This window comes from Gopherus evgoodei, chromosome 8 (genome assembly GCF_007399415.2).
Source record: "Gopherus evgoodei ecotype Sinaloan lineage chromosome 8, rGopEvg1_v1.p, whole genome shotgun sequence".
NCBI classification, from domain to species: domain Eukaryota; kingdom Metazoa; phylum Chordata; order Testudines; family Testudinidae; genus Gopherus; species Gopherus evgoodei.
This window is the reverse complement of record NC_044329.1, coordinates 64,696,961-64,711,273: the sequence shown is the minus strand read 5'-3', so window position 1 is coordinate 64,711,273 and position 14,313 is coordinate 64,696,961. Positions and strand designations below refer to the sequence as shown.

General features: G+C 41.0%; 1 protein-coding gene across 3 annotated transcripts in view; it reads right to left on the bottom strand.

The window, feature by feature from the left end:
- Positions 1-14,313, bottom strand: part of CDC73 (cell division cycle 73) — a 182,637-nt gene that overhangs the window by 147,927 nt on the left and 20,397 nt on the right. For all 3 annotated transcript variants that reach the window (XR_004001500.1, XM_030571549.1, XM_030571550.1), the window contains exon 7: positions 11,341-11,557. Coding sequence is in view for 2 of the 3 variants with exons in the window: in XM_030571549.1 (XP_030427409.1) it covers positions 11,341-11,557 (217 nt within the window). In the remaining variant the exon portion in view is untranslated. The remainder of the gene's footprint in view (positions 1-11,340; positions 11,558-14,313) is intronic.

The window sequence follows — 14,313 nt, the reverse complement described above, 5'->3', positions numbered from 1 at the left end:
AGTTGCAGCACCTCTCCATTCACAGCATACACAGTGCATCAGGGGCAGGGCAGACATTCGCCAGCACATGCAGCCATCGACAGTCCAAAACCACAGACAGGAAATGGAGGTACTGGCTGAGGCTTGGCAGGTAGAAAAAGACGTTTGGATTGGAAAATGACTCCTCTCTCTCTAATTCAGGTCCTGTCAGGCCAAAAAATTAAACCCAAGCAGATCTCTATGTCAAAATATATTACATGCAGATTTTGTCTGTACTGTGGCTTGTTACTGACTGGTAGATGAACTTCCAGTATTGTTTTAATGCAAGTGGTACCCACATTTAACCCATCTTTTTAGCTGGGCTTTTAAGAAGGAAGTAGACTGATGGACTGACAATTAAGTTTTACTGAGTCTGTGGTTAGGTTAGTGTGCATGAGATTTATTACGGGAGACTGCAGTAAGTAATACATTTTAAGATTGTGTGAGATGCTTAAAGAACGTGAAATGATTAGAGGCTGAATTAAATTCTGCAGCAGTATAAATACAACAGCCACACACAACCTTTCACAAACAGCTGCTCTTTGAATAAAGTATTGCTTCCTAGGGTTCTAATTAGAGGTTTCAGCAGTTCTATAGTGCACTACAGTCTGTGCAGAAAATGCAGATAGATGTTTCCATTAAATGTGTGGATTATGTTTCACAGAACAGATTTCACACCTCATTTGTTCTGCATTATTACACTTTATTCCACTAGTATTTTTATATTAAAAAGGTATTACATGAAAAAGATATTTGAAATTTTTATGTGAAACAGAATAAAGACTAATTCATAAGTTTGGAACAGCTATAAACATTACAATATGTCAAAGACAAACAATGACTAAAACTGCATAAAAAGTCCATTTGCTTCATTTTTATTTTTTTTCCCCTATCAATACATTTATGGAAAATGGACTCTGCCTTCAGGGTTTCCATGAGGCTGGTCTATATAAGAAAGTTATTGTAAAATAAGCAAGGGTGTGAATTTAAAATGCAATAGGTATTTTGTGCTAGCTCCCTGTCCAGACACACTTATTCTGCACTAAAAGTGCCTTTGGAAGTGTACTAACCTAACTGCACAATGGCAGTCAATGTTCACATGGAGAGCCATTCCCCGACAGCTATTCAGGTAAGGAAACTAAGGCATGAAGGCAACTCCCCAGCATAGACAAGTTCTTGTTAGAAATGCTGCTCCTGTGTGATGGATTATTCATTTAGGACCCAATTCCAAACCCCTTATTCAAACAGAATAGTACTTTACTTCATGAGTAGTCCCAAAGAATTCAATGGGATTATTTGTGGAGTAAAATTGAACAGTAGTCTATGTGAACAAGAGCATAGAAATCTGGCCTTAATTGCAGGTACAATACATACTGGGGATGTTCTTATACAGAACAAAAAATGTACATACAAAATATGTATGTTGATCTCCATTACAAATACTAGTGTAGTCGTAAGTAAATTCCCATACAGCTGAAATGAGGATTGGGATCATAAAATGAAACTTCCATCAGATCTGCAGTGTCGTTGCGGCCATGCTGGCCCCAGGATACAGTAACTCCTCACTTAACGTTGTTTCGTTGCTGATCAACTGGAGAATATGCTCATTTAAAGTTGCACAATGCTCCCTTATAACAATTGTTTGGCAGCCGCCTGCGTGTTCGGTGCTTGCAGAAATGGTAGGGGCTGCTGTTCCACTTTGGTTCCAAGCCCCCATCTGTGTACAGTATTAAATTGTTTGTTTAAAACTTATCTCTGTGTCTGACGAAAAAAAATTCCCTGGCACCTAGCCCCTCCACCCCCATTTACATTAATTCTTACGGGGAAATTGGATTCACTTAAAGTACCATTTTTCAGGAATGTAACTACAATGTTAAGCGAGGAGTTACTGTATTACAGAGACAAGTTGGGTGAGGTAAAAATCTCACATTCATGCTGTTAGACAGTCACCATTTTTAAACTACAAATTTATTCAGTTTGAACAAGCTAGTAACAAGGATACTAGCTCCTAATTTAACTGGGCATACTTCACCCTCATAGATTGCTTCAGATATCAAGTTCACTGCAATAGCTGTGAATTTCAGAACCACGGAACAATTCTGCCCCCTAGAGCTCATACACAAAATTGCTTTTACACTCAAAGAACAATTTTTTTTTGTTTGTTTGTTTTATTTCCAAGCTTTATCTCACCACCTTATAGAGGTCTTATTGAAGTGCTACAGCAGCACCAAAATCTACTATACAGAACCTTTAATATAAGGATAAAATTGCAAAAGTACAGAATATTAAACTTCTAAAGTTATTATATACCGCTGTGGGAATGGTTGGAGACTGTATTCCCCTCATGTGTAAACAACTCCACAACCAGGAACATTTTAAAAAATATAGTTAGAATGACAAAAATCTAGGAATTTCAGTGAAAGCAACTTGGTCTTCATTCAAAATTTCTATCAAAAATTGCATCACTTCAAGACGGGCAAGTACCATGACCCAGGCTCTTCTGAGTTCTTTAAAAGATGCAAATTAAATTTGTAAATGATATAAAACTGGGAAGTATTATAAACCAGTTAACGCAAAGGAAGTACACACAAATCATAGCCACAGACAATCAAAAATATTGGCAAGCAATAACATGGTATTGTGTCAATTAATGCTGCTGAGGGGAGAAGATAATTTAGAATACCTATGCAATGGGAAGAAGAAATCTGGAAAGCAATAATGTTGGAGGGTACCTAGGCATGATGGATATCCAATTAGACAGGAGTGCAGTGCAACAGAACAAAAACACAGTGATGTAGTTGTGTGCCGTATACACACACAATCATCAAAGCTGCAGGTGGGAAAGCAGTAGTTCCTCTTTATACAGTCCAAATGTGACCATCTCTAGAATGTCTCATTCAGCTCTAGGCACCTCATATCTCTCTCTCTCTCTCTCTCTCTCTCTCACACACGTTCACAGAAGCAAAACTGATAAGTGGACTGATTTATGAATCAAGATTAGAGTTCAATACATATAGCTTATTTAAGGGTGTCTTACAAATGAAAAAAGTGGGGTTGTGCCCAATTTGCTTCTAAATGACAAAAAATTGCACTTTAAAAAAAAAACAATATCACATACAGTCTACCCTATTTTCCAAGGAAGACAATCGATAACAGAGGGATTAGCAGAACATTACAAGAGAAAGGAGAAAAATTTTAATTAGATAGTTTAAACCCCTATGCTGAAATACATTCCTAATAGTTGGGAAGAACTCCCTCTAGTAAAAATCCAAACATTTCCTGCCATCCCTTCAACTGAGGGTTGTGAAAACACCTGCTCCACTGCACTAATCCTCCTGAGAATTCTCCAGCGAGAGCAGGGAAGATGAAATAGATAGTTGTGAATTTCTCAAGCAGGAGTTTTATTTGTTTGGGGGGTTTATAAACTCTTTCAGGTCTTCTTTATACATCATAATAAAAACAGAGGACAGTCTTCTTTTCCTTTGAAAGTTCTTCTTGGGGTCTGCAAGTAGAGGAAACTTAGTATACACAAATATTTGAAAGGTGAAAACATCCACAATGGAGAGGATGGTGAATGAGAGGTATAACCAGCAATGATACAATGAAATTTTCCCTTCCTAAACGTATGAGTATCAGGATCAGACAATCTGATAGTCTTCCAAGCAAAGTGAGAAAGCCTTAGTGCTTGTAACATTTATATCTAGGTTGGACAAAGCACTGGTAAGTGTTCTGAAGGGAACAATCCTGCATTGGAAAGGAGATAAGTCATTTCCACCTGTAAACTCTCATCAATCTGTAAGATACAGCCTCCAAAAAAGGACTTTTCTATAATTGTGATCATATAACAAGTTGTAATGTCGTAAGAATTGTTCTGGGTAAGTGTTATTATCAGCTATGCGTGCAAGGCATCTTAAATTCTTATATTCTTTAATTTTGTACAAAGCTACTTCTCTTTGGGCAAGTTTTTAATTCAGATCCACATTTCCCATCTCCAGTTTCTATAGTTCTACGCCAATGCTCTGTTCTCCCTTCAGATTTCCCCACAGACAACAATAAAAATTCAGTACAGGTAAACAAAGTATAATATCTGCGATGATCTGTTGTTCAAATCCAAGTGGGTAATCTTTTCTCTTGTATTCAGTGTAGTTGTAGCCATATTAGGCCTAGGATATTAAAGAGAAAAGGAAGGTAAGGTAATATCTTTTAGTGGACCAACTTCTGTGGTTGAGAAAGACAAGCTTTCAAGCAAGAGCAGAAGTTGGTCCAATAAAAGATATTACTTCACCCACCTTGTCTCTCTAATCTTTCCTCTTGGCCTTTTGTTGCCCTATGGTGAAACTCACCAGGCACAGAGGGTTGGTGTGAGGCCTTTTGTGTCACTTAAGACTCATATTAGGGCAATTTGGTTCCACATCCAGGCCTCCAGAGTGAGACTTACACTTGCAGCAGATATAGCAATTTCCTGAAAAATCTCTGGTAGATCTCAGTATCATTAGGGGCCAGGGACTGTATGTAATTCCATGGCAGAGGGTAATCATAGCTCTCCAGGAAATAAAAAGAGTGGAGGGTTAATAGGCAAAGTCATTCAGGTCCCCACCTTCTGGGGAGATCGCCTATCCTAGTTCAAAGGGGATTCTCCAGAGACCAACAGACAAAGAAAGGATAAATAGACTGAGTTAAAACTGACTCAGAACTTTCCTTTCTGATCCAGCAAAAGGGATAGCACCTTCTGTCCAAGGGGTGGTCCCCAATTCTTAGGGAAGGGCTGAAAGAACTGACACTTACGAGAGGCCTTGTGGAGATAGGAGGTGATTTCTAGTAGGCATGTGTGTAGGTTCTTTTACTGTTTTCTCTGTAATGCTTTTACCCTAAGAATAAAGATGCTTGCTTACAATATGCTGTGTGGTAACTTAAAACCACAGGCAGTTACCTTATTCATAGCCTTCAAAGAGAAAGCAAAGCAGAGATGCTGGTCTGTTTAGGAAGCCTGTCTTGATTGGGATATCACAGTATAGGCAGTGAACTGTGAGGTCTGGAAATACCCATCAGGAGGGAGAAAGATGCCTCCCTGCCCAAGAGAGGTGCCAGCTGGAAGTTTGGGCACAGATGCCCTTACTAGACTACAGATATGACTGGTGCAGTTGTCCTGAATTGTGACAGCATCGACCCCAACAAAGAAGGCATTTAGGAGCCCGTCAAGAGATGGGCCATGAAATCCACAAAGCCAGTAGCTAGGAACTCCCAGCATAAGCATCATAAAAATGGATATAGCAACCATTCCAGCTTGTTGGCTAATGTAGAGACCATGGAAGGACTGTGGTGCAGTCCTTCCAGTCTTCCCAGAGGTTGGCTGGTATGGGAAAAGAACAGGGTTAGCTAATATTCTCTCAATCCTGTGGGTATGACAATCTCATGTAGAAAAAGTAACTTTGAAACATCCTATATTTTAGATTGTGGAAAAATATTCCACAATAAAACATGAATAAAAAGCTCTCACTGTAGTTAATGTTGGAGTTCATAAACTCAGACTTAAGGTCAGAAGGGACCATTATGATCATCTAGTCTGACCTCCTGCACAATGCAGGCCACAGAATCTCACCCACCCACTCCTGTAACAACCCCCTAACCTATGTCTGAGTTACTGAAGTCCTCAAATTGTAGTTTAAAGACCTCAAGGTGCAGAGAATCCTCCAGCAAGTGACCCGTGCCCCATGCTGCAGAGGAAGGCGAAAAACCTCCAGGGCCTCTGCCAATCTGTCCTGGAGGAAAATTCCTTCCCGACTCCAAATATGGCGATCAGTTATACGTGGGTCTTACGTGGGTAAGACTCACCAGCCAGCACCCAGGAAAATTGTTTGCAGTACATTTAGAAATGGGTTATAGAGGAAAAAGATAGAAAAACATGGAAGAGCGCAGGGAGTTCTCAAAAAACCCTGTTCCCAGGAGAATGGAGGTTTACTTTAAAAAGTACATAAATACACAAGCACAATCATAAAGCATTTGTTAGATTTCAATTCTGAGATTTTTCCTCACACAACTGCCACATGTTCAACCCAACCTACTGAGTTACCACACTACTTAGTATCTGAGAAATATTTCTGAGCATGCTGTGAGAAAAGGTTTTGAAGCTGGGTACATCAAAAACCACTGAGATGGAAAGACTCCCTGCCAATATTCCTGTGAACTCTGCAGCTCTTCCTTCCAGCTCCAGCACAAACTAATTTAATTTGTTATAAAGGAAGAATAAGTGACACTAACCCTCTGATGGTACAGACTGAACAGAGGAAATGCTCTTTTGAATACAAACTGGTCACTGAAATCTCCTGTGGGCAGAATTCAAATGCTCATTTGTCATAGGTTATTTTGGAAGGGAGGTGGAAATGGGGTGAAAAGAAGAAATTAATTAAGCAATAACTGTTTCAGCAAAAGGTAATGTTTTCCTTATGCGTTCAGCTCTTTGTTTTACAAAATAAAGTTCAGATACCTAAAATCAAGTTTCCCTTCTTGTCTGGTTTACTGCTGGGGGAATTCTATGCCATTGCACATGAACAGAACTCGTGTTCCCTGCAGACTTTTGCTCTGAAGAAAACACATTCTGCCTGAGAGGTGCTGCAGTTATGCCTTTCATCCAGCAGGGGCTACTGTGGCACCAGAACAGAGGGCAGCTGGCTCAATAGCAGCTAGGAAGGAAGGAAAGCCTGCGTTCCTCACAGTACCCTGCCCACAGGACTAAGTGAGGAGGCATGGGATATGCAGGAGGGACAGAGAGCGGGGTACACAGAGCTTCAAGGGGTCACAGATTGGGGTTCAGAAGGGCTAGTGCAGGGGGACAGACTGGGATAGGGCACAATGGGAGTTGGGGTGCAGGGCTATACGGGGATGAGGATGGCTGAGTGGGGGTGCAAAGACATAGGGACAGGGTAACTGAGTGGGAGTGCAGGGACACATGAAGATAGTGGGGGAGATGTGCCTGACTGAACGGGAAAAGCTAGAGGTCAGCCACGGTCTGCACGGGGAAGGCTCCCCAATTCCTTAACAATCCCTCCGCCTGCCCTCCCAGCCAAAAAACCCATACTTCTCTCACCCATAGCCAACAACCCTCCAGGTTCACTCCCAGTCTCCTTCCCTCTCCCTCAGCTCCATTACCCCGACTCCCCCAAGCCTTGGCACTGCTTCTGTGGGGTGTGGAAAATACATTTCAGGATTGTAGTTTAAAAAATTATTACTCAAAGTTCTGTATTAATATGCCCAGTAAGGAATCTATGTATCAAAAAACATTTGCTGAATCTTTTTTGTTGTATTATTACAGACATACTTGCTGACAGGGCCGCCCAGAGGATTCCAGGGGCCTGGGGCCATTGGCAGCAGGCAGCTCTGGTGGACCTCCCACAGGAGTGCCTGCGGAAGGTCCGCTGGTCCCGCGGCTCCGGTGGAGCATCCGCAGGCACGCCTGCGGGAGGTCCACTGGAGCCACGGGACCAGCGGACCCTCCACAGCCATGCCTGCGTGAGGTCCACCGAAGCCGTGGGACCAGCAAGCGGCAGGGGGCCCCCCGCGCGGTGAAATGTCTAGAGCCGGCCCTGTTCGGCGGCGGGGGGGGCCCTTCCGTTCTGGGACCCGCCACTGAAGTGCCCCGAAGACCCGCGGCGGGGGCCCCCTGCCGGCGAATTACCGCCGAAGCGGGACCCACCACCGAAGTGCAGCCCGCTTTTTGGAGGTAATTCGGTGGCGGGGGGCCCCCGCTGCGGGTCTTCGTGGCACTTCGGCGGCAGGTCCCTGAACGGAAGGGCCCCCCGCCACCAAATTACCGCCGAAGACTGGGTTGCACTTCAGCAGCAGGTCCCGCTTCGGCGGTAATGCGATGGCGGGGGGTCGTTCCGCCCCAGAGCGGAAGGACTCCCCCGCCAGCGAAAACCGGGAGCGGAAGAAGCTCCGGGGCCCGGCCCCGCAAGAGTTTTCTGGGGCCCCCGAGCGTGTGAAGGACTCCGCTCCAGGGGCCCCGAAAAACTCTCGTGGGGGCCCCTGCAGAGCCCAGGGCCTGGGGCAAATTGCCCCTCTAGCCCCTCCCTCTGGGCGGCCCTGCTTGCTGATAGGCATTTTGAAAAAATTTACCAAAATAATTTAAACTGATGTGATTGTAGTATTTTGACAAATAAAATATGCAGAATTTTACAGAATTTTAAAATATGTTTTCCCGCCACACTGTGTTTTAAATTTTTGGCACAGAATTCCCCCAGGTGTATGGTATACATCTTTAAAGAAGGAAACCAACGCCCATTATTCTCAATGTTTTATTCTGTAGCTGTTCTACTTAAAGGTCCAATCTTAAATTATTGTTGACAGAGTACAAATCCACTCTGGTAAAAAACGTTTTTCAGCTGAAGAACTTACAATGGGAATCTCTTATTAATTTTTTTTCAAAGATTTGTAGCATTAAAAATGTGAATATCACTTCTGGCATATGTGAACCAGTCAATATTTCAGTTCAAATTCCTTGAAATTATATAAATATTTGACAAGACAAGTCTAACCTTCTCTCTAGAAATAGATTTAGTTGTCAATAAAGTGACTGCAATGGCAAGACCTCATGCTACCTAATCTGGTGAATGTCAATGCTTCAGACTCCATTAAGCGCATGCTTTACAAAAGTCTTAGTAAACAGCATTTTCCTTTACAATCACTGAATAGAAGCAAGATCTACGGTAGCAAGACCTGTCCAATTTAAGGGGAAGGTTGATCTACACACCCTTAATCTAATCAGAAATAAACATACATATTTCATTTCTGTTAAAAACATTTTTTATTACTCTTTCAGTAACCACTAAATTTACTATACCTGAAAAAAAAAAAGTGAATTACTCTAATACCTCTGTTTACGTTGTGCATTTGAGAGCACTTTGCATACAGTTTCCACTTTGTGTTGGTCTTTCACACAAAGGTAAGAAAAATGCCTTAAAATAGGAAATTGTGGCTGTAAAGAAAAAAATTCAAACACTTGTAAAGCAACTGAGAAGCATATGTAATGTTGGAAACTACTTAATCTGTCTTAAAAGTTGACTAAAGTTCAAGTTGGTAGTGTCCTTTAAGACAAGTAAAATCAACTGTGTTCCCAATTAGATGCTTTCACTCTAACCTGAAGATATGCAACACTGCAAAACTGATTCTAAACAATTCCTCTTCCAAAGGAGTTCCAAAAGTGAGCTGCTTTAAAGGAAAAATAGGCTAAATAACTGATATCAAAAAGTATGGTTTGGCTCTGAAACGTGATTATATAAAACTGGCACCTACTTAACAAATCTGTTCCTTTGTGTATTCAATCAACTTCTATGACTAAAGTTATTATAGTTTTTCACTCCTGTTTGCCTACCAGAAAAAAACGCAGCAAAGCCTGAATGAATCAAATTCTATTCCAATTTCCACAGAATTCTTCACTGAGGGCAGGTCTACACTACAACCAGGATCAACGCTCTGAGATCGATCCACCAGCAGTTGATTTAGCGAGTCTAATAAAGACTCATCAAATTGACTGCAGACCACTCTCCAGTTAACCCCTGTCCTCTACTCCCAACAAGGAACGTAAGGTAAGTCGACAGGACTCCCCCACAGGGTAATTCACGTAGCTGGGGTTGTGTAGCATAGGTTGACTTACCACAGTAGTGTAGACATAGGCTAAATTGCAGTCATTTAAACTGTTGTAAACTAATTGGAGGAATCAAGGTTGCACCAAACCTATATTACTGGCAGCGATGCTCAGTGTTCAAAACCTAGGCAGAATGATCAGCTAGGATATTTTTTTATGCTTGTGGACTGAATATATCTGATCTATGAACTGTGGACATACTTTAATCATGGAAGACCATACTACCATTTTTACACCATCACTTTTCTAAGCCCAAGCACACTAACAAATTGAGCAGGGTTTTTTTTGTTTTTTTTTTAATCATTTGTATGATGGCAAGATGTGGTTACTTTCTTTTCATGTTCAATTGGTAGTTGATTATTTCTCACACCTACATAGTACACCTTGAGCTACTGACAAAACAAGGCCGGCCGAAACCTGCACTGAGAACTGTGCCAGTAGAGTTCTGGAAAGAGATCAGTTTCTCTTTCCTTTTAACTATTCCAGTTTAGATGCTACTAAGGCCACATCTGCACTACCACTTACGTTGGCAAAATTTATGCCGCTCAAGGGTGTGAAAAAAACACCTCTGTAACCGATATAAGTTTTGCTGGCATAAGTGGTAGTATGCACAGCGCTATGTTGACAGGAGAGCATCTCCCGCCAACACAGCTACCGCCACTTGTTGTGATTTTATTATGTCAACAGGAGAGCTCTCTGTATCAGTATAGTTGTGCCACTTTAAGTTTGCTAGAATAGACATGGCCTAAGTCAGGGGTCGGCAACCTTTCAGAAGTGGTGTGCCGAGTCTTCATTTATTCACTCTAATTTAAGGTTCCGTGTGCCAGTAATACATTTTAACATTTTTAGAAGTTCTCATTTCTATAAAAGTCTATTATATATATATATATATATATATATAAACTATTGTTATATGTAAATAAGCTTTTTTAAATATTTAAGAAGCTTCATTGAAAATTAAATTAAAATGCAGAGCCCCCTAGACCGGTGGCCAGGACCCGGGCAGTGTGAGTGCCACTGAAAATCAGCTCGTGTGCCGCCTTTGGCACGTATGCCATAGGTTGCCTACCCCTGGACTAAGTTATCAAGAAATGACAAGGCCCAGTGTAATGAAGATAAAAACTCTCTCTCTCAACTGAGCTTTTTCCAGGTATGCCAGTGGCCCTTCAGCCTACTGTTTTCCCGCCACACTGTGTTTTGTTAATCTTCCTCCCTGCCCCACCATCAAATCTATTTCCATTTTGTAGGGGGGAAAAGCTCTAGGCACTGTCCATGGAGTTTAGGGCACGAAAGGCTGCGCAAGAGGGTTGAAACTGATTTAGCAATGCATTACAGAAACTCTTCAGATTTTTTTTTTTTTATTCCTATCTTTAAATCCTACAAGTGACATGACCAAGAAGTCTAGTTATTTAAAATCTGGTAAAAGGATCATCTGAGCAGCAGTAAATTCAGTTACTATTTGTAGCTGTCAAGACAGAAAGGGTGGCAGAGAAAATTACAAAGATGAAAAGAAAATGAAATGGTTGTTACCTAGGTGTTATATCATACATGTTAATATCATTCTGTTCAACTTAAAAAAAAAAAAAAAACAAGGAAGGTTTTTTTCCCACAACTACTCAACATGGGCAATGCATTTAGCCTCTAAATGCTGGTTCAAAAAAATTGATAACAAAAAGCATTACCTTGCCTGTGCTTTGTAAAATTGTAGTTCTTGTCCTCCACACTCTCTCCCTGCTGACAATGTCTCTGGTTACATCTACCTCCGCATCAACAAAACTTCTTTGTTTAAGAGCAGTTATGTCATCATCCAGATCTGTCTTGATTGTAGATCTTTTCTTCGCCATGATTTTTGCTTTGATAGCAGCAATTTTTTCCACAGACATGGCTTCAGACAAGGATCTAAACAAGAATATCAGAGGAGGCTGAGTAAAGGCATACATCAGTTATAAGTTTTGTGTTCTGAAGTACATATGAACTATCAGCCTCGATTTCCTCCCATACTACTAGAAGTTCACATCTGTGCCATACATCATAAGGTGGTCTCCGCAGAGACATCAGCACTGCTGCTTTGGCCATTAGAGCCATTCCCTGACAGATGACTTCCCAAGTAATTTAAAAACATCACAAGAAAACTAACACAATATACAGAGCGAGAGAGAGATGCCAACGTTTATGAAATGTACAGCCCTGGGACTACAGGATTCAGGTTACTGTATGGACAACACTTGTCCCTCTGTCACCCACAAATGAATATCGTTCAAGTTACCTGTCTATTCAATCCTTGGCCACTGCTCGTGTTGGTAAAAAGAGCGTAGTTTAGTACCTGCTATGATAGTAGTTTTGTTATGCTGACACTTTTCCTATAAGAAGTGGATCAACATTACCAATTCATTTCACCCAGACCAAATAGTCAAGATGGCATTAAACTCTGATGCTACAAATCTGTGCGGTATTTCAAAGAGTTCTTCTTGAGCCAGTATTTCCCCATCCTATATTTTTAAGTTGCATGTGTGTTATGTTTTATGTTAACACACTTAATGTCTTATGTGTTTATGTTTAAATGTGAACAAAATGAAACTCAGCTACCTGACAGCCTAACTCCAATTCAGATACTATCATTCTCAAGATGAACTTCAGAATAAAATGAAAAATTGAGTTAGGCAAAGAAGTCTGTGTTTAAGTCAATTTTCATTTTATTTTGCAGTTCACACTGAAAAAAGTATCTAATGATCATCTGATTGGAAATCATTCTATTTATGAAAGTAAGCTATGTAGAAAGGGATCTTTTTGTTTGTGCAGTTTGTTTTTTGTAGTAGCTTAACTAATTCAACAGGTATGCACACACTTTAATACCTTTAAATATTATGTCACTTGCATTTTAAATGAGTGTCTTTTGTACTATTAAAAAAATTTAAAAAAAAAAGACATGATATGCAAAAAATAATGAATAATCAGCAATCCTCATTGCAGCATTGCCTGGTACTCCACAGAACACCAAAGGCAGTCTGAGAAGCCATCCGAACATCAGGAACACCATGACCCTCAGTGACCTGACTCAGTACAAAGAGTAGGTCACTAAACTTTTTTAAGTTAGACAGTAATTAAGAATTCTTATTGCAGTTAGCCTTTAATTGCACCTATGCAGGTGGCAGTCTCCATCAACGAAAGGTATGTTTCATCCTGGATTTAGGTGTTATTTGTGGATTCTAGACCATCACTTCGCTAGGCTCTGAAAGTTCTTTCAAAGCTAGTGGATAAGATGAACGCTGGAATAGTAACAACTGAGGCCTCCCTATCACACTGTCTGTACAGTCTGAAGAAAGTTCACTTGATAAGGAAAAGATATTTGCTGAAGTCTTGTTCATTGTTGCATTCACCACAGTATCTGAGCTCCTCACAAACTAAGTCATCCACCATATCCCCTTCAGATTTGGAAGGGATATCCTCACTTTACAGCTGGGGAACTGAGGCACAGAAGAGATTAAGTGACTTGCACAAGGTCACCCAAGAAGTCTGTGGCAGAGGTAACTGAATCCAGACCTTCTGAATCCCAGTGCAGAGCCTTAATAAGACCACTCATCTGTCCATTTGCATGTCTATATAAACTGACATAGTATGTGTTTAGAGTACAACTCTGGCATTCTCGATTACTGAATTCTTCAGTTTGAAGGGACAGAGAAATAATATACCTTTTTGCTCCACTAACTGGGACTGCTCCAATTAGCGTTCTAGGCTTTTTCAAATAGTTGGTTCCAAGTATTTGAGGGGCAAAAGGGGTTTTTTGTAACTTTTCAGAATGCTTTTCTTACTAAGAGCTCACCACTTCTAGAAACATTCTGCCTAGCTCTGAAGTGGACTGTTTGCTCTAGAACAGCTTGGCACCATTTTTATTCTTTCATAGCTGAGAAGTGCTAGAATAAGGAGACATCCAAATGCTCTGTCCCTTCCCCCAAGTCTCTTGAGTTTTCTTACTCAATTAGCCAATTAGAGTCTGACATATTCCACAATGCCAAACCAAAGATGTTCAGAAATATAACAGAGTCTTTGCTCCATGCTTTAGCAATCTGCTCTAGGGAGCTAGGATGGGCCAAGGACAGAACTTGGAGGGATCCTGAGGTAATAATAAAAGGATAGATCTAAGCAAGGAGAAAGTGGGCGGAGGGAAATGATGGGCAGTTATGCCCACGAAACCTAAGGCCTTTACATCAGCCAGGTTTTGCCATGGATCCATCAGCTTCTGTGCCCAAGTTCGGGGAAATCCAGTTTAAGGCTCTGAAGGATGTTCATCTGTATCCCTACAGAATTTTGTAGAGGTACAAAGGAAACTGAAACTGCTGAGCTATTAGAATCCTTAAGATGCTGATGACTTCTTGTGGCAATGAAAGTCTTCCTTCTCTGTAACCTTCTCTGCAGAGCTTCATCTACACATCTTATGGAAGAGCAATCCAATTTAGAGCCCTAATAGGAGACTCATCTGTGCTTCAGCTCGCTTCTTGCAAGATTTTACTTTTTCTAGAAGCAAAGTGGACACACATTCCTCAACAACTTTGGGTGTTGTTTTAAATGCAGGAGATAAAGGGTAGCTGCTGTCCTCGATGGTGTTTCCCATTTTATTAGCCTGTCTATGTAATACTATGGCTGAAACAAGGAAAGAG